The 24,089-nt window shown below is 38.1% G+C and overlaps 2 protein-coding genes across 2 annotated transcripts in view; one reads left to right on the forward strand and one right to left on the reverse strand.

Annotated features, from left to right (window-relative positions):
• RAB11FIP2 (RAB11 family interacting protein 2) overlaps positions 1-2,172 on the reverse strand; it is a 41,975-nt gene extending 39,803 nt beyond the window's left edge. Inside the window, exon 1 of the mRNA XM_010388879.2 lies at positions 1,034-2,172. Within this exon, the coding sequence (XP_010387181.2) occupies positions 1,034-1,386 (353 nt within the window). The 5' untranslated portion in view covers positions 1,387-2,172. The remainder of the gene's footprint in view (positions 1-1,033) is intronic.
• On the forward strand, positions 1,522-23,740 carry LOC115900303 (translation initiation factor IF-2-like). The gene is made up of 6 exons (XM_030940146.1): positions 1,522-1,687; positions 1,916-2,334; positions 4,733-4,775; positions 5,642-5,673; positions 13,546-13,651; positions 23,516-23,740. Exons 1-5 carry the CDS (start codon positions 1,522-1,524, stop codon positions 13,600-13,602), a joined length of 717 nt encoding a protein of 238 aa, XP_030796006.1. The 3' UTR covers positions 13,603-13,651; positions 23,516-23,740.
• Positions 23,741-24,089: the final 349 nt, after the last annotated feature.

Raw genomic sequence — 24,089 nt, forward strand, 5'->3', positions numbered from 1 at the left:
GTTTTTTAAACAGTAAATAAATTCAGTTATAACTGAACGAAACACCCACACTATTTTGGAAATGGAAAGTACTCTTAGAAGTTCAACCAGTATTTTTCTCCCACTAATTTCATTAATATAATGTCCTTTTAAGTTTATGGAAGGGGTGAATATACCTACCTCTAAAAGCATATATTTTTTTTCAATTTAAGACACAATATCCTAGTGTTAATTTATATTATGATTTTTTAAATTAAAATATATCTAACTCAAGCTCAACAGTCATACTGAAAAGGCCACTGAAGATGTCATCAAATCATTTCATCACAAAAATTTATCATTCTCTCCAATTCTACAGCATTTAGTATGGTCTAAACACAATAGCTTTGGAAAACCAATTCTGAATTAATACAATAACTCTGATGTAATTGCAAATTCAAAGGAAAACGTTAGTGCATTCGAAGTTGAATATGTTTGTACATACTTTTAAAACTTTTTTTTTTTCTAACAGGTATAGACTCCCATCAAGGCGTACTGACCTCGAAAAATGACGGAGCTAAAATGAAGGCTGTGTTTATAACGCTGAAATGAAATACTGAGTTCTAAATCTGGTAATTTATCTTTCGACAGCTACAAAGTGCGACACATCAACATTACATTGCTAGATTTAATTTCTGATCTTCCATTTCACTGATAATCGTAACGTTTAAAATCCATAACAATTTATATGAAGTTCTCGTTGGTCAATACTGTGATCCAGTCCTCTTTTACTGAAACAATGTTAACTTACTTAAAATCCACCACAAAATATTCAATTATTTGACAGATGTTTACCTCTAACAGAAAGAATAAGGGATCATTAATGATTCCATTTAAAAAATATTTCATCACGAGTGCTACTTTTACTTCAGATTCATGCAAATACGGTGCTTAAAACTGGATCATATTTCAATCCAAAAACCAACGCCCGAAGTACACGGATAACTTCCAAGAACAGAAAAACCATAAATAAAACATAAACTCCCCCAAATTCAAAATCAATTACATAACTTACTCTGTTTTCCTTCTTTGTTTGTCCTCAAAGATGTCATTGAGATTGATTGCCACCTGCCCTAAAAATTTATCCAGACCCACCAGGGACCTGTGCATAACTATAAGGAAAAGAATGTATTTCTCTGGATTTCCCTGCATTAGCAATCCAGGTAGCTCGAAAGAGGCCTCCTCCTTCCAAACTGGCTCAAGGGTTTTCTCAGCTACAGAGGTGGAGTACTTTTCCTTGCCCAGTTGAATTATAGTGTATGTGTCATTGGTGCCACTTTTGCCTTTTGGCTTCAGATCTTTGGCTTGGAGCACTGTGACCTGCACGTGGGTTGGAAACCACTTTTGGGCTTGCTCGGACAGCATCATCCTGTCCTGTTTCTCTGCATCCGAGTTCACAAGCACAGGCAGTGCCCCTCCCGGAGGGAGAGCCTAATTCCTTAATCACAGCATCCTAAGGGCACTTAACGGAGACAGGCAGGCTCAGGGCTCCCCGACTTCCCTATGGCTGATGTCAAAACGCTTCGCTGGGGCAGCCCAGGGGCACGGCCGCTCCGGGGGTCCCCTTTCGTCTGGAGAAACACACAGGCCCACCATCACCTGGCCGCGCCGTGCAGGCCTCTGCGCGGACCCCCGCTCCTGTCTCCACCTTCCCCAGGCCTGCGGGCACGTGAGGCCTGGCCACCGGTACCTGGGCGGAGGGCTGTGGGGGTGCAGGGAGCCCCCCCGCCCCAATTCTGCACCCCTGGCCTCCCGCCTGCCTCCTTGCGGCCGCGCAGCCTCCGCTGCCTCCGCGCCTCCCGCCCGCCCGGCGTTCGTCCACGGGCCCGGCCCGGCTCCTCCTCCCGACCCCGGTAGTACGAACCGCCGGCGGTAAACGCGGCCTCGCTCCCTCTAGCAAACCTCTCCCTCCTCCTCCTCCCCCTCGCCTCAGCTCCTCCTCTCGGGCGGGGGCGGGTAACCGGGGGTGGAGTGGAGGCGGGCGGGGGACGCGGCCGCCCCGGCGCCCACGGGACGCGGGGCGGGCCGCGGGCCGCGGGCTGCAGGACGGCGGGCGCTGGGTTCGGCCTGGCTGGGCCAGCGGCTCCTAACACCGGACGGGCGGCTGCGGCGGCACTTCCGGGTTGGCCTTCTCCATGTTGGTCTCGGGAACGTGAAGGGGCGGGGCCTCGAGGTCAGGGCTCAGCGCCTCCCTGGTTGCCGTGGCGACTGGAGGCACGCGACGCGGGCGCGATGGCGGGGACTCTAGGCCCGGGATTTGATGCTGCTTGGGCCTGGCCCAGTGGCGGGTCCTGGGGACGTGGCAGAGGCCGGCAGGTGAGCCCTGGGGAGGGCTGGGGACCGCTCGTGAGAGGAGGTCATTAAAGATCCGGAGACGCCCCTAACTAGGGCGTCTTTGAGGGCAGGGAATCTGTTTTAGCTGCGTCCTGGATTCCCAGTGCCTGGCACGAGCAGGTCCATAAATGGTGTTGCAATGAATTAGGCCGCTTCACTGACCGAAAGCAAACTCTTCTCCAACCTCGTATCCGCCCTTCTCTTTTCGAAAAGCCCGTAAATTGACTGAAAATGACATCCCCCACCCAGAAGAAGGGCGATAGGGAAGCAAAACTAACACGGAGTAGAGACGTAGGGAGGCACTGGGCTGGCATCAGAAGACCTGGTTCCGGCCGCGCCTCTGCCGCTATCAGTGTGTGTGACCTTGGCCGAGTCATTTCACCTCCCTGAGTCTCAGTGTTTTCACTAGTAAAAAAGCCAGTTCTACATCATGTCTAAGACTCCATCACGACTCCATGGGCTTGACGTCAAAAGGACCCCCGTGGGGACTCACACTGTGGTAGACTGTGCAGATCGTGTGGAGACCACACCCCAAACATGGGTTTCGAGTTTTAGGAGATAATACATGTGCCTTTCCTAGCACAATGCGGCACATAAGTCTCCTTTTGCCCCTCTATTTCTCAATGGGAAGAGACACTTATGTACTAGCCCTATTGCCTTTAATTCTGTTGTGTCTTACCTTCCCAAGGAAATTCTAAGTTTTGGGACTGCCTTGTCTATCATGCAGTCCCTTCATAGTGGCTAGCATGCAGCAGACAATTTATTGAATTACTTAATGCCTTTTTTCCCTTTACAAGACTAATTTTGAGAGTGAAAAATATGATACATGTAAATGCACGTTTTTTAACTTAAATGGCCATAAACATGTAAAGTATCGTGTTTATTATTTTCAAGCAAGGTTTAAAACTTCTCATTCAAGGCAGAATTTTTCATCCCTGGGAGACAGTGTATGAAAAGGCCACGTGTGGAAAACAGAACAAAATCATCATACTGCGAATATAGCATCTGGATCCCAGAGTGCACGGTTGTCAACTTTAAAGAAAAATATTCTTAGGGATTTTTAAGCAGTACATTGGAACAGTCAATGGTGGAATTTCACCAGGATCTCTAGGGAGAAATAATTTGACGCCTGAAACTTACAAAAACCAAATAAGCATCATGAAATCAAATTTAATTAAGTTTAGAGTTCTTATACATTTTTAAAAGTCTTCATGTCTCTATTAAAGGTTGTAATTAAATAAACAATAGAAAATGAATTATAATAGTGGATGTGTATTTCTGAGGAGCTTAAATTGTTTGGTAAGCTTTATTAATGATTATAAACTTGTTTACAAGTATCATTTCACTCATCTCTGAAATATAGCCATCTCTAGGGTAGAAGTTGGCAGCAGTAGTTCACAGCAACACAATAACATACTCCAGCACAATTCAGAGAATACTCTAAAGGCAAGAGCTGAACAGTTGGAACTACTAACCTCTCTTTCTGTAGCACCTAAATTTCTTTTGAGTTTTCCCAACACCTGGCTGGAGCTAAAATTGTTTAGTTTTACTGGTGAAATCAGAAGTTATGACTTAATATTTTTTAAGCCAGAATAATAAAATAACATATTTTTGCTCCTGGGGAAAGCAAATAAACAAACAAATCAAATAAGCTAAATAGAATCTGGGATTGCATTATAAAAAGGAAATGACTTCCTATAGAATGTTTTCCTTTTTTGATTATATTAAGAGAATAAAAACATAACAGTTGAGTCAAAGACATGGTTGGCTTATAGTGAAAAATAATGGCAATTACCTAAGATCTAGGATCAAAGTGCTTCTCCCAAAATGTTTACTGTTTTACAGTTTTAAAAATTCTTTTTACTAATTCTAAAATATACAGGGACAACAATTTAAAAAGGAAAGGATTGCATGTGTAAGGACAACATACCAGAATTGAAGAGAGTCACTTTTTAAAACATTGTCCTATGGCTAGTGATATATCCGGAAATGTTTGGTACAATTCCAAAATCAGAGTCTTGGGAAAATAATGTATTTTAAAAGGAAAATGCTGAACATTCTAATTTTAAACTGTTACAGTGCCTACAGCAATGAGTAAGAATGCTTTGACCAGAAAGTTAAAATAGTCAATATTTATTCCCCAGGAGTAGAGGATTTCAGAGATGAAAATATTTACTGCATGTTGCTCCTTTCAGTCCCATAAGAAGACTTATTCCAAACATTGGGGGAGATTTTCCCTTTGGACAAAGGCATCTCTAAAATCACATCTTGCAAATCTGTTGCAGAACAATTATAATGCTCTCATGTTTAAATAGCCCACTGGGTCAAGCATGTTAATGCTCCCATATATATTATGTAATGGATATTAATTATTTTCCAGATGGAGATTCAGAAACATAAGGACAACAAGAAACTTTCCCAAGGTATCATTACAGTCCTCAGACTTCAGACAAACACACACACACACCTCAAATATATACACAACTGAAATGTATATAAAATCCATATACATGTACATATGACAAAGCCCCAGAGTTATACTGGAGATAGATAGATAGATAAATAGATAGATAGATAAGATAGATCAATCTCCACGTAACCGTTCGAAAAATGAAAGAGTATTTGGCAAATTGATTTGAAAGTATTATGGCAATGAACTGGCATTTGGGGATTTTTGGTAATTTTTTTTTTTTTTCATTGCTGGACTGATCAGTTTCTCTTCTGGGACTGGGCAGTGTGTAGATGCAGTTTGTGATGCCCAAGAAGTAATGTGGTATGTATTGTAAAGAGCTCTAGTCTGCAGCCTGGGTCTTAATCCCAGGTCTGCCTATTACTAGCTACATTTCTTTAGGGAAGTCATTTTTCTTCTTTGGGCCATCTTGTAAAATGAGAGTTTTATAGCAGCCACTAAAGGATCCTCTAACATTTAAAGATTCTACATAGTATAGCCACAACGCAAAGAAGCAAATTATATTATAATTATCTCACTGAATTTGGTCAATATACTAAAGCAGATTTCCTTTTTATGTAACATATTAATAAAGAATTCTCTAATTCAGGAGAAAAAAATTATTTTCAAGATGTCCTGAGAACTCTGTCTCTCAAGTGAAGGTAATTGATGATCACAGAAAGCAAGTAAATATAAGTTTTATTAATAGGCCCTGCATGAGACAATTGACACCAACAGCTCAAGATTTGGAATAAATTGCGTGTAGGTGTGAGTGGTTTTGAGAAGCCTTGAACTTTTTAATTGTAGTAATAAACATAACTTCCATCTGATTATTTGCAGCTTTTTTCAACTGTGAAAACATGCTGAGATTGGTAAGAATTTATGGAGCAAAATACACATTTGCATTTAAGAAGGTTTTGTGGGGGAGCATCTTTCAATTTCGTTTTCATAGTATCATAGTATTCTGTTGTATAATTTTTATTCCTGCAACAAAATGCATATTAATGCATAGAACACAAATTGATTTACTTTAACTGGTGTATGGTATTGGGTGAGATGAATAAGCCCCATTTGATCTTTTCTCCTTCCAAAGGACATTTATTTCCACTTTTTCAATTATCATAAACAATGCTGCATAAACATCTATATATGTCTCCTATGCACATATGCAGGGACTTTTTTGTTTTTTTTACAGTTGACGATGAAATTATTGGGAGTTTGTGAATGAGAGTATGGAACACCCGTGGGCCTGAGTATTAGACTTGAATTCTAATCCTGGTTCTACAAACTAAGGAGTTATAGACCTGGCAAGCCATATTCTGTCTGTGCCTCAGAGACCCCTTCCAAATCCAGAATTCTCAAATTCCTTTTGTTATATTTACTGAGAAGCAGAGATTATTGCTATTGGAAGAAGATTTTGTGACTACTTTGGTATTTGTCTTCAAATTTCAGTTGTCTCATCATCATGAGTCTTTCTGAAATCTTCCAGAACGTTGCTGCTTCTACAGATTTAGGTGCAGGTTAATAAGGGCTAGAGAATTTTGATTATTCCTGAAAGCAATGATTAGCAGAGTTCCATAAACTTTTCATCTTTGTACTTTGTAAACATCTGCTAATTTTTTTATGTTCAGTTAAAATCCAAGACGGGCATTATTTTTTAAACAAAGAATGGGGGATTCAAATTATAATGTTTCTGGTACAGCCTGGAATCCATAAAATTTCTGGGATAATATTTCTGGAAATATGTTCATTTAGAGAGCATTAAACTGGTGGGTGGCTGACAAAAACATGGGTTGGTGGTGCTTTTTTCCCCCATATGAGATCTAGTGTTCTCTGCCTTTCTACTTATTTGATCTATGTTAAACAAAGTAAAGGGCTTTTGTTGTGTTTTTTTTTATTTGTTATATTTTATGTGTTTGATATAAAGCCTGGGGGAAAAAAATGACATTTTGAGGGATAGATCCAACTCTTCTTGTTCCAGGGCCAGATTTCAAACATTTCTCCTAAAGCAACTTTCAACTGACCTGAACAATATTTTAGTCCATCTGGATATCTGATCATAAAAACACTTTGGGCTTAGAACTGTGTGCTTATCTTTTACACATTCTGGGTTAGGTCACCTTCAGAGCACCTATAGGTTGTAATATAGGGAAGAACTGTTGCCAGTATGTATTGTAATCATTTTCTGGTTATTGGAATGATCATGGATGATCTGCATAGCCAAAACTGAGCATAAGATGTTGTTTAGCAATGTATACCTAAAGGAAATACTTCCTTTCAGGAATTATGTAGTATAGTGGACAGAAATCATCTGGCTTAATAAACTAATGTTGTATATGACCTTGAGCAACTCAAAGTCTTCTTTAGAAAACAGTGAATTTTACATTTCTTCACTCTCCAAACTTGGATCTTGGGTTATCCAGAGTGGCTTCCCAATAGATTCAAATCAATGAGAAAGTGCATTTTACTGTGGTTTTATTTTTAATCAAGTTTATGCAAGATAAGAAGGTATATGGATTGTGCAATTTGTGCCTGTAACTGTGTTCATTTAACACCGGAAAATTAAGGAAGTTTTTCAAAGAACCCTATTCCAAGTATGAAGTGTGTGGCATGAATTTCTAAGGTAGGTTTTGCCCAGATCACCTTTATAATTTCGATGGTCTTTGTTTTCCTTTCTGTCTACACTTGGACATTGGGGGAAAAAATGGAGCAAGCTAGCTTTGTAAAAGTGAAGTCTTCTGAATTAGGCACCTCAGGAATCAAGGGCTTGTAATGCTTTCTGAAACAAGATTTGCTGCAAAGTTCCTTGGGTAGAGACACTGAACACTATAGAGTATTCACCCTGTGATAGATTTTTGTCCCCTGGGCACTAATAACAGTGTGACCTTGGGCAAATTATGCAAACCTTCCAAATTTAGGTTTCCTCATCTGCAAAGTGGGTTGTTGGGAAGATTAAATAGGGGAATCAGGTACGAGTGCAGAGAGGGCCTGACACATAGGAAGTGCTCAAAAGATGCTTGTTGCTGTTGGCTTGATGATGTGTCCCTTCTTCTGCAAGTACTTTCCTCTATCTGAAGGCAAAGGCTACACAGCAATTGGTCTGGACTCTTCCTCACCAAATAATTAAGGATCCTGAGCTGTGGCAGGTGCCCTTCTAACCCAGCAAGTGAGAACCAGCAAATGGAGACCCTGAGTTATTTTTGTTTCAAGTCAAACTCAATGTTATTGGACACTCTTTCTAAACAAAAGTAACATAAAATAAGCCCTTAATAGTATTTCAAACCTTCTTTTAAAATTTAATAATGACTTTCTAGGTATCCTTTTAACAACTTCATAAAAATGAATCAGATCCTTGAGTTGAAGAAAAATAACTCCTTACATTATATACCTATAAGTAGCAAAATTAGAAATATATGTAGTAGATCATATACCAGGTAGTATTTTAATATTCTAGATCTTCACTTCAGAGGGAATTATGATAAATTTAAAAACAAAAGTATAACATCCTGTGAATCTTATAACAAATATTCTGCTAACCAGTATATCCATCCTCTGCTTCCCTTGCCTCTCTCTCTCCTCCTTTCCCCTCCCCTTTTTTCCCTTTCCCCTCCCCTTCCCTCCCTCCCTTCCTTCCTTGCAACAGAAATGTATTTCTCACAAGTCTGAAGATGGGAAGTCAAAGACCAAAGTACCAGCAGAATGGTTGTCTAGTGAGGGCCCACGTCCTCCTAGATGATAGTCTTTGCACTGTGTCCTCAAGGGTAGAAGGAATGAGCCAGCTCTCTGGGGTCTCTTTTATGAGAATGCTAATCCCAGTCAAGAGGGCTCTGCCGGGGGCCCTATCTCCCAATATCATCACCTTGATGCTAACCAATATTTTCTAACTTCCATTTGCTACTCTAATGTTAACTTTGTTATCTCAATTTTAATAATAATAATAGCTGACATTTGCTGATGACTTGCCTTACACTGCATTCATTAACATCTCAATCTCATTTAATTTGAAAGAGACAAAGCTACAGCCAATACACACATTACCACTTTTTTTCCTATCCTGTTACAAAGAATGTGAGGTTGTGGGAGAACTCTCTTTAGGCATTGCTCACATCAGGACACTTGAAAAACAGATCCTTCATATCCTTTGGACAGCTCTTATATTTCAATTGGCTTTAAGCATTATCAGAGCATCCTTGGCATGATGTCAGGTCCTAACACTGCTTCAGTGAAAACACAGAGACAAGCAAAAGATAATTGATCTCTTTTGTGCCGCATGACATACTCGATGAGCAGCAGCATATACTGTGGTGTTTGGCATCCATAAACTGCAGAGAAATTGAAATGTATTAATAAACTTTATGCATGGACAAAGAGTGACCTAGGATATCACTGAACTCTTCCACCTTCATAACCAAAGGTCAAAATGGTAGTAGTCTCTTCCTTGTAGAAAAATATTGAGTTTTCACTCAGTGAGATCAAGACTGACCCACTAACTCAACCTACAGTAGACACTTGCTGGAGAATAGAACACAATAATGCATGTAAAATCGTTTTGTAAACTAAATAATTTTACAAATATGAAATTTTATTACGATTTTAGTCTTGTAGCTATTAAATGTATACCTATTAGCATGCACACTTTTTTCTTCTAGCATCAAAGGTTGCTTAAAATAACAGTGGAACATTTAAAAGCAAGAGAATTCCAATTTACCATCATTCAAATTATGTTAAATCCAACTCAACTTTATAAGCGAAGGAACATGTGAAGGATAAATAAGAATTTGATAGTTAAGAAGACAAATATGTGCAGATAAATATATGTGGTGGTCAAATTGATTATTACAGGACAATATACTGTATTAATAAAACAGACTAAATTTAAATGTATTGTGCAATGGCAAACCTAGTGCCTTCTTGGAAAAACATGCCTTAACAAGCTCATGTGGTTATAAGATTGATAATATCTTGATAATAACTTAAGTTTTTTTTTATTCCTAGTAATTGCTGGCCTCCTTATGACCTTCCTTCTAGTTTCAGGCAGTAGCTAGGAGAGCTAGACTAACTGCTCCAGAGAAGCGAGGCCAAGGCATACAACAGAGTCACCTCTCAGCTTTTCCATTTCAAAGGAGACAGTAGGGGAAGATATAACAAAAGCCAAAATGTTTGCAGTAAAGAAAAAATTGGGGAAGAATGCAGTTAATGAAAGACGTATACTTGACAAGGATTTCACTGGACGAAGTAAAGGATAGGGAGCTTGTAAAGAAGATCAAGATAGTTGGACAGGTAGAATGTCTCCAAGACCTTTCCACTCGCCATGCCACTTGTTGAGCATGGGAGCTGGGCAAATTGATGATAGACCATCCAGATAAATTTTGGCATCTAAAAATAAATGTCACTTGCATCTTGTTTCTCAAGAGGGACCTTGAAAGTGAGCAAAGTCCTAGAGCTCCCTAATCCCATGCACCACATTGACTTGGAGCAGCAACAGTAGCAGTAGAATAACAGAGCAGGGGAACTCAAGGCCAAGATGGTCTAGATACAGGCAGCTCCCTGAGCCTCCTGCCATCACAGAGGTACCTGAGAAACTCCAAAAATTTCACTTTCCCCTGCAAGGTGAGAAAATAACTGAGAGAGGGCTGATAGACTAGGATCCTTCAGGTAGGGATTGGGAAAATGCAGAGTACATGGATAAAGAACCAGGGACTGGCCATGATGGGACCTACACCTATTACTTCATATGACTTGCTAATAGGAGTCAATGCTGACAGCCATAGACCCTCCTGGGCTTCTCCCTGGGGCCTCAATTTCAGTCCAGCCTTCAGAACTTAGTTTTGGTCTCAGGGAGATGGATAGGGAGATGGAAATTTTACCTGAGTTTAAAAACCTGAATTTATGTAGATATGACATTTTCTGGCTACATTTTGACAAGAGTAGAACTAGGGGAATCAAAATAGAGATTATGTTGAGTAATAGGGAAATAGAGTTACAGTTCTTGCCTATCATCTGAGTATATGGCCTGAAATACTGTACCTGCTACATACATTGTAAGCAAAGTGAGGTCATGGCCAGAGCCCAAGAGTTTGAGGAGCCTTCTGTGATGTGATGAGATGGTCTTAGGTCCCCTATACTATTAGCTTATGGTGGTACATTAGGACTAAATGTTCCAGATGCATTAACATAAACCTGAATTGATGTCCTTGGTGAACTTGGTCTTAAAAATTAAGAGCATTTTGGTTGGGTGACCTACCAACAACATACAGGGAAAAGATGCAGGATCTTGGTTGGTTCTCACTGCAGTAGAAATTGATATTGTGGTGTAGCAGCTTGTAAAATTAATGCAAATTTGAGATGAACTAATAAAAATATAGTTCATGAAGGTGCCCCAATACTTGCCGTACCTCTCCTCTCCTGTTACAGTAGATCACCCATCTGTGTTCCCATCTGAGGACTCAGGTATTGGACTTCATCTCTTCTTGTCTTCTCAAGGATTTTGCATCTGCCATTATCCTTTCTCCTTCCTGCATCCTCTCAGTTGTTTTCTTCTCTACTGGATCAATTTCATCAACCTACAAATATTATCTATTATTTCTCATATTAAAAAAAGAAAAAAAAACTTAACTTGCACATACACCCCTGCACCTTCTCCAGCTACCTTTCTGTTTCTTTTTAGAGCAAAACTTACTGAAAGACTTGTTCATATTTACTTTCTCTTTCTGCTCTTTTTCTCTCAAATATACATCGATCAGATTTTTGTCTTCACCCCTCTATGGGTGCACATTGTCACAGTCCGTATCTTATTTGGCCAGTTAGCAGCACCTCACATGGTTTGTCGCTTTTTTTTTTTATGGATTAGGTAAAATCAGTGTTTACATTCATAAAGCAGGACATCTTAGGATAACTCCAAGGTTTGGATTGATGGCCTGTTCTATTGTAATATTTGTTGTGTTGTAGTTCAGTGTCATTATGATACTTGGTGATAAGTAATAAAGACTTAACCCCAAAGCTGGCTTACTATGCTTATTTAATGTATTTTTTTCTATTATATTTAAAATATATTTTCTATTCATTTGGTGCATCCACTATAAAATTTATTAGAAAACTTGAATGAGCTGCTTCTCCAAAAAGCGTGATCGCTAAAGAGCACTTTTAATTTAATAACTTTAACAAGGGATTTGAAGCTGGGACTTCAGGCATAAATATTTGAGTCTTGGAACTTTTCTCTGGTTTTGTGATATATATAATGACCTACTATACACATAATATGTAATATTACATACTATATGTAATTTCTATGTTTAGTATTATAAACTTATTAGAAACAAATACATTGTAGTATACATTGTGTACTATTATAAATATAATTCAAATATATAACAATCACAAACAATATATACTAATTATTATGTTATAGGCATATATAGTTAATATGCTGAATTTTATACATATGTATATAATTTATATATCCTTTGGCTGCAGGAACCTGAGACTCATACCAGTTAATTTGTTTAGAATGGTTTTGTTATATTGATATTTGTGGACCAAAACTGAGGTATGGAATTTCATGGATATTTAAGCCTAGGAGTCAGTCCTGGGCTAGGTGTCCTGGAGTTTAGCTGGAGTTTGAGGGGTCTTGGCAGCAGGAATTCACAGCTTGTACAGGTAATCCACTCCTGACATGCCTGGCTGCTTCTCCCTATGTCTCCATCTCCTCACTGTCACCTAGTACTCTGTATTTTGTCTCTCCTTCCCAGTAGTAGTTACTGCCTACTCCTGTTCTGCTTCCTCCTCTTAATGCTCCCTCTTCTTGCCAGGATTTCTTGTGACACTGACTTACAGCTTTTAGCCTTAACTTCCATGATTGAAAGGAAGCATCAGCTTTTCTTGATGCAGGACATATCATAGCAGCTCTGGCTCCGTGACCGTATCTGTGGTTGGGTGAAAGGAGAGAGCTAGGGCTCTGAGGTCTGCATAGGATTTCCCTTTACTTAGGGATGTGGGCAGGGCCAGTTCACCTGGATGGAGCTGTGGTAGGCAGATGCAATGACTGGCATATAGAACATATTAAAACACAGTCATTGAAAGCTTTTGGTGTGGTTCAAATTTCAGGGTCAAGCTTCATTTAAGAACAAAAATGCATTCTACTTCTCAGTTTAAATGAAATATAGTATTCAAAATCACTAAGTATAAGCTCTTATAACATAGATGTTGTATGATAGAAGCACATATCACTCCATTTTTTTCTATATTAATGTTTGTAGATTTTTTCTTTCAATTGTTGGATTAATAATGACTTTGCAAATTATAATTGCTAATATTCTCTGGAGTGGAAGGCTTTTCAAATCACCTTCCAGTATTAATACCAATTTAAATTTTTTAAAAAACTGAGTTGCATTTGGAATTTCTGGATTTTTCTGTTTGTCATGCAAATATTCAGCTCTGTTCTTTTTATGATAATATGAAATAAAGTAGTTTCTCACAGTAACATTGTAAATCATTTGCTTTCTATTACATGCAGCTGGTTTTGTTACTATAATGATTTTCTATGAGTGCATATTGCAGAACACATAAGATGCAATGTGATATTCCTTTATTCAGAATTTGTATGCAATTATTGTTTGCCCAAAAATAATGAGAAAATTTGGAAATACAGTAATTTATTGTAATACATTTATTTTTAATATGTATCTATACCACAGGAAAAAATCTAACTTAAAAAAAATGACATGCCATCTTTTTTTGTTATATAGACTAGAGTTTTCATCTCATGGAAAATTCAGAATCAGAATCAAAAACAGCTGAGGTAGTTACTCGGGTGCCTTCCTTCAACTTATTCAAAAGAATATAGGATGAACGGTAAGAATTAAGTAAACCACAAATTATTTTGGAGTGTCTGGTTTATATTATAAATAAATTTTTCACTGCTGGTTGTTTTTTCAAAAATATTGCCTGTATTTTTGATATTCATTCCTGTGATCTAATGTAAACTCTGTCCTACCAGTTTGGTGTATTGGTAGTTCATGATTAAACTTTTTTTATTACACTCATATGTTATAAATATTTCTCACTCTGCTCTCTTGAATCTCTCTAAATGGCAATAGTCTTTAAGACATGTCATGGAAAATGTTAAGAGAAATGTCCCACTTTTGTGTTGGCACATATTAATTTCACACCTTGAATGGAGCCTAGTTTCATCAGTAATGAAGCATCTACTTTTCAGATGCTGAATTAAAAATTATTTCATTATTAAGAAGAAACAACAACAGCAACAACAAAAAGTAGAAGCAACAACAACAAAAACAGTCAAAATGAAGTGTCACTGTGGCATCAATGTTTTGTTCCTTATTGGTCTTGACTAGAATTTTAAAAGACTTGTTGGTAAATCTACATTTGTAGTTTAATGAAATCATAGTAGGTTAGATTTTGGTTTTAAAGTATAAATGTTTGTGAACCTTTTCTTCTATACTTAAAAAAAACTCATATTTTCATTCCTAACTACAAAGGTACCATCACTAATACAGTGCATTGCATGTAATAGGGAAGGAAGAAGATTACTAGTTATTGCCTGTGTGCCACATACGTTAGTAGTGTGTTTAATTCTCACTGCAGTGTTCCGTTATTAATCTCATTTTCTCAGTAGTTCCTGTGGCTCCATAGAAAGGAGCACAGAGCTTGTAAGAGAGGGCAGAGTGGGGCAACACTGCACCAAGAAAAGGTTTTGGAGGCAAGAACTGATGGAGAGGGTGATCCCTTAGGAGTGAGACATCAGGTTGGGCATGATGGCCCACATGTGTAATCCCAGCACTTTGGGAGGCTGAGGTGGGCGGATCACTTGAGGTCAGGAGTTTGAGATCAGCCTGGCCAACATGGTGAAACCCCATCTCTACTAAATATATACATATATATGTGTATGTGTGTGTGTGTATATATATATTAGCTGGGTGTGGTGGTGAGTGCCTGTAATCCCAGCTACTTAGGAGGCTGAGGCAGAAGAATCACTTGATCCCAGGAGGGGGAGGTTGTAGTTAGCCAAGATCATGCCACTGCACTTCAGCCTGGGAAACAGAGCAAGACTCCATCTCAAAAAAAAAAAAAAAAAAAAAAAAAGAGTGAGACATCAGTGATGGAGGGGCCAGCATGATGCTCACTATGATCAGAAAAAGCCAACCCACTGTCTACACAGGGGCCACCATACTGGTGGAGATAAGAATGTATGGAACCAGGTAGAGCAGCAAAATGAAAAAGCACCTCTCCACACTGCTGACAAATAAGTGACCAGTTACCCAAGAAGATCCTTTTTCCCTGGTAGTGTTGGGTCTTCAAAGGAAGTAGGGTCATCTCAAACCAAATATCCCCTCCACCTCCTATCTCACTCCCATTTAAAGAGAGGACCAAGCTACCTCCCCATTCCAAGTCCTTTGAGCCACACATGGACGGTGAGGTAAGGTTGGGCGAGTGCTTTCGAGAGGATATAAATTGAACTTTGTAAGCTGAACAGATATGTATGTGTTTTAATTCCAGTGTGCTTAGAATATTATGAAACCTGTTGAAGGTATTGTTAAGGGATGTGTCTACCATAAACTCTTGTAAAGAAAAAACAGGAAAATCTGTAGATCAAGCGAAGAGAAGTTTATTAGATCTGCGGAGTCTTAGTGGTACTTCAAAGTGGGGGAATCAGGAAAAGGTGTTGGGACCTCGGATGGTTGTTTTAAGGTATTGCGAGGCAGGGGCGGGAGTAACGGGATGAGCTTGCGCAGTGTGACATAATAGCTTTGATCAGTTTAAAGCAAGGCTAGGAGCTTGAAGTCAGTCCTCTGAGGAAGGTGCTAGTCTTAATCTATGAACTGTTTAGTTGACAGCTTACCTTTGAGAACTGGTTTATAGTTCTCTCTTTCAGAATAGCCCTTTTCTGGATCAAGCATTCATGTTATTTTGCTTGGTCTCAGTATTGTTGAACACAGGGAGAGAGAATTATTCCTGGTCTCAGTACTGTTTTAACATAGGGACAAGAAATTGTAAGAGTTTTAGCTCTCAAATGAGAATGGCAGATTTGCCCAAATCAATGCTAAAAGTGGTGATTGGACAAAAATAAAGGTCTTTTACATTTATACCCCCACTTCACTGAGACTTTGAGATAAATAAATTACATTATTATCTTTAGTTGGAATTGGAAGCTCAAATAAGCTAAAAATTTGTCCAAGATCACAAAATGAATGATTGAAGGAGTCAGAATTCAAACTCAGCTCTGTGTAAGGATAATCTGGCAGAGATACTTGCTGCCCCACTGATTACCTGTGTTGGTATGATCTAACTTTAAAGTCTTCCCTTCTCATCTCCCCCCATGTCCACTACTCCCAGGAAAACTTAACCTTTTTTCTTAATAGAGTTTTGATACAATTTATTTTTTCATTAAAGGCTTAAAACAAAAACATGCCCTTAGCATGAAGCATGTTGGTACTTAATTACATACTCTCTTGCATAGTTCTTTGTCTCTTCTTTTCAAAAATACTGAGAAAAGCCGGAAGTGCTTCTTACACTTCTTTTGTATCTCCCAGCACTTAGAGATGCTAAGCACAGAGTAGAGGCCCAATACTCCATTTAACTGGACTGAATGTTTGCCAGTCCTCCAGTAACAGCGTACAGAATTTTAGCTACTATTTAAGGCACAGTTGCTCTGCCAAATATTTGTTGTGAGAAATAAGCAAATATTTCCCAAAATGTTCAGGCAAGCATATTACCACTGCAAACACATTTTTCACTGCAAAGTGTTTCTCTTATTTTCATATTTATATGTATGTATGTGTGTGTGTATATATATATGTGTGTGTGTGTGTATATGTATATATAGTGGTGTCTCAATTGCATCAGAAATAAAGATAAGACTACGGAAACAGAACAACTGGCATTTCAGTTCTATGTGTTAAAGATGGTTTTTTCAATCCCCTGACCTGTAAAAACAAAGACAGCAACTCAGGAAATAGTGGAGGTTGTCTTCATATATATTTTTATTTAAAAAAAAATCATCTCTTATATCACAGGGTATGGAATAGAAGTGGAGACAGGTGAAGGGCATTTGTTTTCCCAGGAATGTTCTCTAGAACCTTCCTGACTTCCACAGGCCACCTTCAGACTGCCCTTCTCTTATTCTTTAGGGCCACCACAAAGGGTCATGTAACTTGATTTTTCAGTTGGATAAAAATGTTAGCAAATGGGGACCTTACACAATGTTATTTCCTGAGGGTCCCACATTCATCTAAGGAGAGCCAGAGCTACCACCATTTTGATGAAAATAATTCACTTTCAATAAGATTCTAAATTGTTTTAAGATTGCACAACTGAGCACAGGTGGCTAGTGGTCACTGGTGCTTTCAGTGGTTTAGACGATTCAGGAAACAGTGACAGACTCTACTGTCACAATTGGGGTGGTGATCATGATCTGTGTTTTCTTTCAGAAGGGAGAGAAGCAGGTAGAGGTGGCTTTAACCACTAGTAGCCGGTGTGTCGTCCCTGGTAAAAACATCGATACAAAAGGGGTATACACATTTCAGACTCGAAAAACCATCTGTTGTGTGCTTCCAGTGAAGATCAACTAGCAGATTTGGAATGGAAAATGAGGCAATTACTTTAGGCACAAATGCTTTGATTTGAAATTACCTAGATCATGTATGCTTGGTGTTTTTGTGGTTGTCACTGAAACGAAAGCAATTCTTCGAATTATTTAGCAAATAACTTTATCCATTTGACTAAGTTAATAGACTCATTGTCAAACATCCAGGAAATTCAGAAAATATTCAGCTTTGCATAAGGATAATTTTCAAACCTTTGAGCCTGCAATGGGAATAGATTCTACCTGGTGAGTGAAGTGTGTACTTCACCCTCCTGCTGCTCAGAGGGGACTCTTCACCCCTCCTCCCCACTACCTCTTAAGCCTTCTCTTTTCTTTAGTCTTTCTTTTCTCCACCTACCCTCTACTTCCTACACAAACTTATTTTGTTTTTCCTAGTTCAGAATGCTCTGAGTTGTGTAGACAAAACATTTTATTGTTTGATTAAAAAAACTTATTTTATTCAAGGTCACATTCAAGTTACTGCCTACAATGTTGTTATAGTTTTTCCTTACATATTTATACCACCTTTGGAGCTTCTATGTCTAAACTATATCCTTTAAGGAAATAAGCTTAAATGAATTTCTCTGAGTGGGCTTTGAATGAGCAAGAACTTGTTATTGCAGAACCTTCTAGGCCACTTGACTGTCACAACCTCCTCAGGTGGGATGGCTAAGAATGTTTAAATACAGAAGCTCTGCAGGGAAATTTCCTCTAACCATTTGATGCCTAAGAAAAAACGAACACCTAGTGTCTAAAGAATGTTACCTGTCCTTCAGCTCTTATCTCTGTTTGGTTTTCAGGGAGTTGGCTTCCAGCCTGATAACAGATCTCGCCCTTACCTCTTGACCTAGCCTTCTGGTACCAGGTCCCTGTTTTGTGCCTTCTCAGTGCCCACTTTCTTCTTTTGTCTTCTTGTTTTGACCTTGGTTCATTAACCTCATTAACTCAGGCTACACAAACCTCTAGCAGAGGCCAGCCACACCCCTTATGCATGAGGCTGCCCCTCCTGGTCTGGCTGCTGGAGCCCTGCTAACTGGGAACAGACACTCTCCCTTGGTTCCATCTTCCTCAGTAAGCCAGAGTTAAGTTCAAGTAGGTTAAAGCATTACATTTGTAAATTTGTAAAGGATCAAGTTGTGAAAAGCAGGGCAGTCTTGTTCTTGGAGACTTTATTAGCCAGTAAATGCAATATGATACATTTATAGGAGTGAAGACCCAAGCTTTCTGAACTTCATTGAGCCAGAAAGATGTGTTTTATTTCATGGAGTTTATGGAATGACTACAGCATAGGTAAGCTTTTACACAGCACCACATTGACTTGAGGTAATCATAAAATAAAAATGGACAAGGAGACCCTTCAGGTCGAAGTATAATTTATATATATATTTACCCAATCCAATGCAATGACCCCATACCATATGCTTTTAATTTTTGGTTTAATTTTTAAGCTCTTTTGTTTGCTTTTTTGATGTAAAAGAAGTATGATTAACCTTTTTTTTTTTTTTTAAGAAAAAAAAAAAAGGTACTTGCTGCTTTCCATAAAACTTGTATTATAATAAAATGCACTGGCTATGGTAACGCTCATATCAGCAAAAAGTGACACAAGATAGCATTAAAAAGTCCTTCACTGTGACAGAATAAATCAGAATTGTGTGGTAAACCCTTTACAGCTTGTTATCATTTTGCTAAGAAAATAGAGCTACTGGCAACTTTTATATGGGGAAGCTGAACATAGGCTAGAAAGGTTTTCCAGATGATGCTAAAATCCTCAGCTATATTGATGCGGGTCTTCTATTTCTTGTTATGTCATGAATTTTGGAAAATAAACCTTCTGAGAGGGAAAAGGTAAACATTTTAGGACCGGAATGAACTCGTATAAACTATCAAGAACAGATAAGGCATAAAAATAGCAGGGTTAGAGAATTGTTAGATTGATGATAGACAGACAGATAGATAGATAGAGAGAGAGAGAGAGAGAGAGAGAGAAGTTTCTTGTTAATTTTGAACCTTTTTTTACATTTATCATAAGCCAGAAAATTAGCTCAGTTAGTTAGTTGAAAGGAAGGGCACAAAGTAATTTAGGTGGTTGATTTTTAAAAAATATTTGTTAATATTTTTACTATTCAACTGCTTTTTCCATTTAGAATGGCAAAGACAAAGGTAATACCACTTCATTTATTTCTGCTCTCATTGTGCATTTTCAGCACACATGAGCCAAGCAAATCAAGTCACACACACACAGCATGAGTCTCTCTGACTCCCTCCTATGTCTTGCCAAAGAAATGATGGTCAAGAGTTGGATGTGCATTCAGTCTTTTCTATTGATTTCACGCATATGTATACATACCTGTACATACATTGTTTACATAACTAAGATCATAATTTATCTGTTATGCTTCAACCTGTTTTTCACTCAATATGCCATGAGCTCTTTTTAAACATATCACCTTTTTTTTTTAACTGGCTACATATAATTTCATAGCATGGTTATATCATATTTCAGTTTTCTATTATACTACATTTATTTTCAGCGTTTCACTGTTATGAAAGTGCTACAATGAGTATTCTTGTATATTACTTTTTAAAAAGTGACAGTGTTTCTCTGGGATAGCTTCCCAGAAATGGGATTGCTGAGTCAAATAGTCTTTTTAAAGTCTTACAGGTTTGACTAAATTGCCTTCCGAAAAGCTTATTTATCTTTTCATTAAACATATAAGCATACCTATTTTCTCACATCCTTGAAAGCTCCTGATATTATAAACATTTTTGTTCTATATTTCCAACTGTGTGAGTGGATATTTGTATTTCATTATTGTTCTAATATTTATTTACTTAATTATATGGTCAATTTTGTGTTTCTTTATTTATTTAATAATTGTATTTTTTCCTGAATTGCCTATTCCATTTTTTTGTACACTTTTCTTTGGGGTTGTTTTTTCTTTATTGACTTGTTGATGCTTTTTATGTATTTTGAATATTAAGTCTCTGTTAAATATGTGTCAATATTTTCTTCCAGTCTGTTGCTTTTTTTTGAACTTTATTTCTGAATCCTGTTTTAGCATGTAACAATATTGCTAGCACTTAAAATTTCAAGAAAGCAGCTAGCTAACTGTTCAGTTCACAAATTATTTAATTAGTTTTCATTTTACTTATTTATTCAGTTCCACATTAATTATTATTTAAATAATTTTTAAGCATAAGCTTGAAATTTATTTTATTCTGAGTTGACAAAAAGTACCTTTTAATTTTTTCTCTTTATTTTAAATGTGTCCTTCTCTTTAGAATGCTATTTCATATTATCACTTTCATTTCTTAAATTTTGTCTTCCTTTTTTTTTTTTTTTTTTAGAGATAGGGTCTCACTCTGTCACCTGGGCTGGAGTGCAGTGGTGCCATCACAACTCACTTTAACTTTGAACTCCTGGGCTTAAGCAATCCTCCCACCTCAGCCTTCAGAGTAGCTAGGACTACAAACACACACCACCATGCTGGCTAATTTTTGTATTTTTAGTAGAGATGAGGTCTCACTCTGTTGCCCAGGCTGGTCTCAAACTCCTGGCCTCAAGTGATCCTCACATTTCAGCTTCCCAAAGTGCTCAAATTATAGGCATAAGCCACTGTGCTTGCCCAAAATTATGTCTAAGTTTTATCTTCATGTATTTAGAGGAAATTATATCTACTTTTGGCATGTGAAAAGGTACTCCAAATATGAAAAGTTTACTTTAGCACCTGTGGCACGCAGACCCTAAAGTGACCCCCAATGAACTCTGCTTTTTGGTGTCCACTCCCTTATATAACGCCCTCCCTTTGAGTGTGGGCAGGACCTATGACTTGTTTCTAACCATTAGGACACAGTAGTGGTGATGGGATATCACTCCCATGATTACATCACATTATATAAGGCTCCAACTCGCTAGCTCTCACTCTCATGCTGCTCATGAAGAAATAAGCTGGCCTGTTATGAGCTGTCCATGGAGAGGTCCATGTGGTAGGGAACAGTGGGTGGCCTCTACAATCTGAGGGCCTCAGTCCTGCAATCACAAGGGGATGAATTTTGCCAACAATCTGAAGGAGCCTGGAAGCAGATTTTTCCTCAGTCGGATCTCCAGATAAGAATGCAGCTTAGCCAATACCTTGATTGTAGCCTTGTGAAACTCTTAGCAAAGGATCCAGATAAGCTATGTACAGACCCCTGAACCACAGATGCTTTAAGGTAGTGAATGTGTGTTGTTTTAGCTACTAAGTCTGCAGTAGTTTGTTGCACGGCAATAGATACCTAATATAAAACCCACATTTCAAATAGACATCATTAGGAACAAAAATAGTGAGGACTAGGGATTGAATTATTAGTTCTTTGGCACTGTAAATGATCATATTAGAAAAATGTGCTGTGGAGTAATACATATAATATGATATGATACAGAAAATGCTCTTGTTTTTCTAGCTCTTAAAATGTAGTTTCAATATTTTGCTGTTATATTATTAATGTAATACAGCAAATCATTAGAAACTGGGGAAAACTGTTAGATCAAGCTTTAAAACTCCTGGAACTATATTGCATAAAACACCTAGCATAATTAATTATGAGTCTGGTTATTGGAATTTTACCTATGCAGACACTGAAACAAATACAGCGTCTACTCTAGAGCTTTCAAATGCACAGTTACTTATATGTTTTGTAAATGAAGATCTAAGTGACTTTAAAAAGTGAGAAAACAAAACCTGTTCAGGAGGAATTTCTGAGTCTTCCATCACCATCCCTTCTCTGCCTTCCCCCTATTTGCAGTGGTCACTTCTGTGATTGTCTTTTATTTCACATTGTCCTTCTTTCTCTGTCTTCACTTTTTCCTTTTGCTCACCATTTTATGTAATCCATACATTGAGGTACTGCTTTTTTTGTTTTTTTAGGGTATTGACTAAGGATTCAACTTTAAAAAATGTAATATCAAATAATTATTTGGTCAGACTCAGTAGTTTTTCAGATTCAGCATGGTAAGAAGTTTGATTGCTAAACTGCTCAAAGATAAATGACTTTATTTCCTCGATAAATGACTGTATTTCCTCCACGCACTGCAGACTCCTCTGAGACATGTATTCTGGTTCCTAGCTATGTCCCTTTACAGTTGCTTGAGTATAGTGTGTTTATTTCAAACTTAATAATCATTGCCTTTTCCCAGCCTTCATTCTTGTCAATTTTGATATGAGGCTTCTTTTCTATAGAAAGGTCTAGCCAGTGACTTCCATGCCACTTGACATCTTGGTCCTCACCATTTCCAGCTTTGCCAATGTTTGCAGGTATCTGAATAAATTTCCAGCTCATTTTCCAAACTTCACACAGCACTTTTCACTTTCTACTTTGCTTCATATTTCTGCACCTATCTTGTCTTCTATTATTAGAAGGCAGAATCCCATACTGCTGAGGACTGTGCTTTGCAAATAGTAGGCCCTGGATAGATGACTAAGTGAAAGAAAAATTATTAGAATTTTTAAAGCATAGTTAATATGCTTTAATATGGATTTTGGATTTCGGAAATTGGTAGAATTATAAGAAAAAATGGGGAGGGGTCTTAGAATTTCCAGTTTTAAATTTTGCTAAGTAAATTTAGACAATCATTTACTATCATCATTATTTCATAAAATGCAGTGCAAAACAAAAATAGGATTTATAAATGAAGTTCAACATGCACAAACAAAATTCAGAGGACATAATGTCAGGATAAAAGATTGAGCTTTTCTTAAAATTGATAGATCAACTTTAAAATGACTAGTATACTCTGTTGTCCTCTTTTCTGGTTTTGCAGCAGACAGCTGAAATCTTTGTATTGTACTAGCAGAGTCTATATGTTTTAAAAATCACTGAGCTAGTCTAACCTTTCACTCAATACAATTATCCTCTTTAAACCACCATGGGTAAGATCTGCTTGTTGTATATCCAGCTGTTGGAAAGCTTCCTGTCTCTTGCACGTGACTAGTAGTGGGTGGGAGAGAACCAGGTGGACAGATTCATGTAGCCAGCATCACTATTTGATACAGAGCTGTTCCATCACCACAGAGAAACTTGCTGAGGTACCTCTTTACATTGTACATTTTAAATCATTTATTTTATTTGAACAGACTCTCAGAAGGTGATGGATGGGATATTCTGAAAGTTGGAAGGCAGGCTTTGAGCCACAGAGAGCCACTGCAACATTTGAAGATTCTGGTGATGATGCTGACTGCCTGGCTACCTAAGAGGAAGAAAGGTTTGCCAACCCTTCTCTCATGCTCACCGTCCATCTTCCATCACCTTTCCCCCTTTTAATGCCCTTTCCCTGCTTTTTTTTATCCAATAAACCTTTACTGAGCACTATTATGTCTCTATAAACTTAGAAGCTAGGAATGAAAAGATGGAAAATGAAATCCCTGCCGTCCATGATTTTCAATTGAGTAATAAGACAGAGACCTACACAATGAACCACATGCAAGGAAAGGGATGTAGTGCCACAGAAGCATTGAGAAAGCAACTGATTCCTACAGGACAATTTTTACATGTGAAGTGACATCTGAGCTGTTCCTTGGAAGAAAAGGGAGAATCAGGAGAAAGGGCGTTTAAGCAGTGGAAACAAAGGCTATAAACACCGGGAGTGAGGAGCATGCCCTGCAAGCATGGCAAGTGGTCTCCTGCATTAGAACAGAGGGTTACAGGAGG

The sequence above is a fragment of the Rhinopithecus roxellana genome, chromosome 11 (assembly GCF_007565055.1).
Source record: "Rhinopithecus roxellana isolate Shanxi Qingling chromosome 11, ASM756505v1, whole genome shotgun sequence".
NCBI classification, from domain to species: domain Eukaryota; kingdom Metazoa; phylum Chordata; class Mammalia; order Primates; family Cercopithecidae; genus Rhinopithecus; species Rhinopithecus roxellana.

Coding starts and splice junctions, on each gene's coding strand:
- LOC115900303 (XM_030940146.1), top strand. CDS start 1,522: ATGGCTGATGTCAAAACGCTTCGCTGGGGCAGCCCAGGGGCACGGCCG. Junction 1,688..1,915: donor TTCCCCAGGCCTGCGGGCAC/GTGAGGCCTGGC, acceptor CGCTCCCTCTAG/CAAACCTCTCCCTCCTCCTC. Junction 5,674..13,545: donor GTGAAAACATGCTGAGATTG/GTAAGAATTTAT, acceptor TTTGTTATATAG/ACTAGAGTTTTCATCTCATG.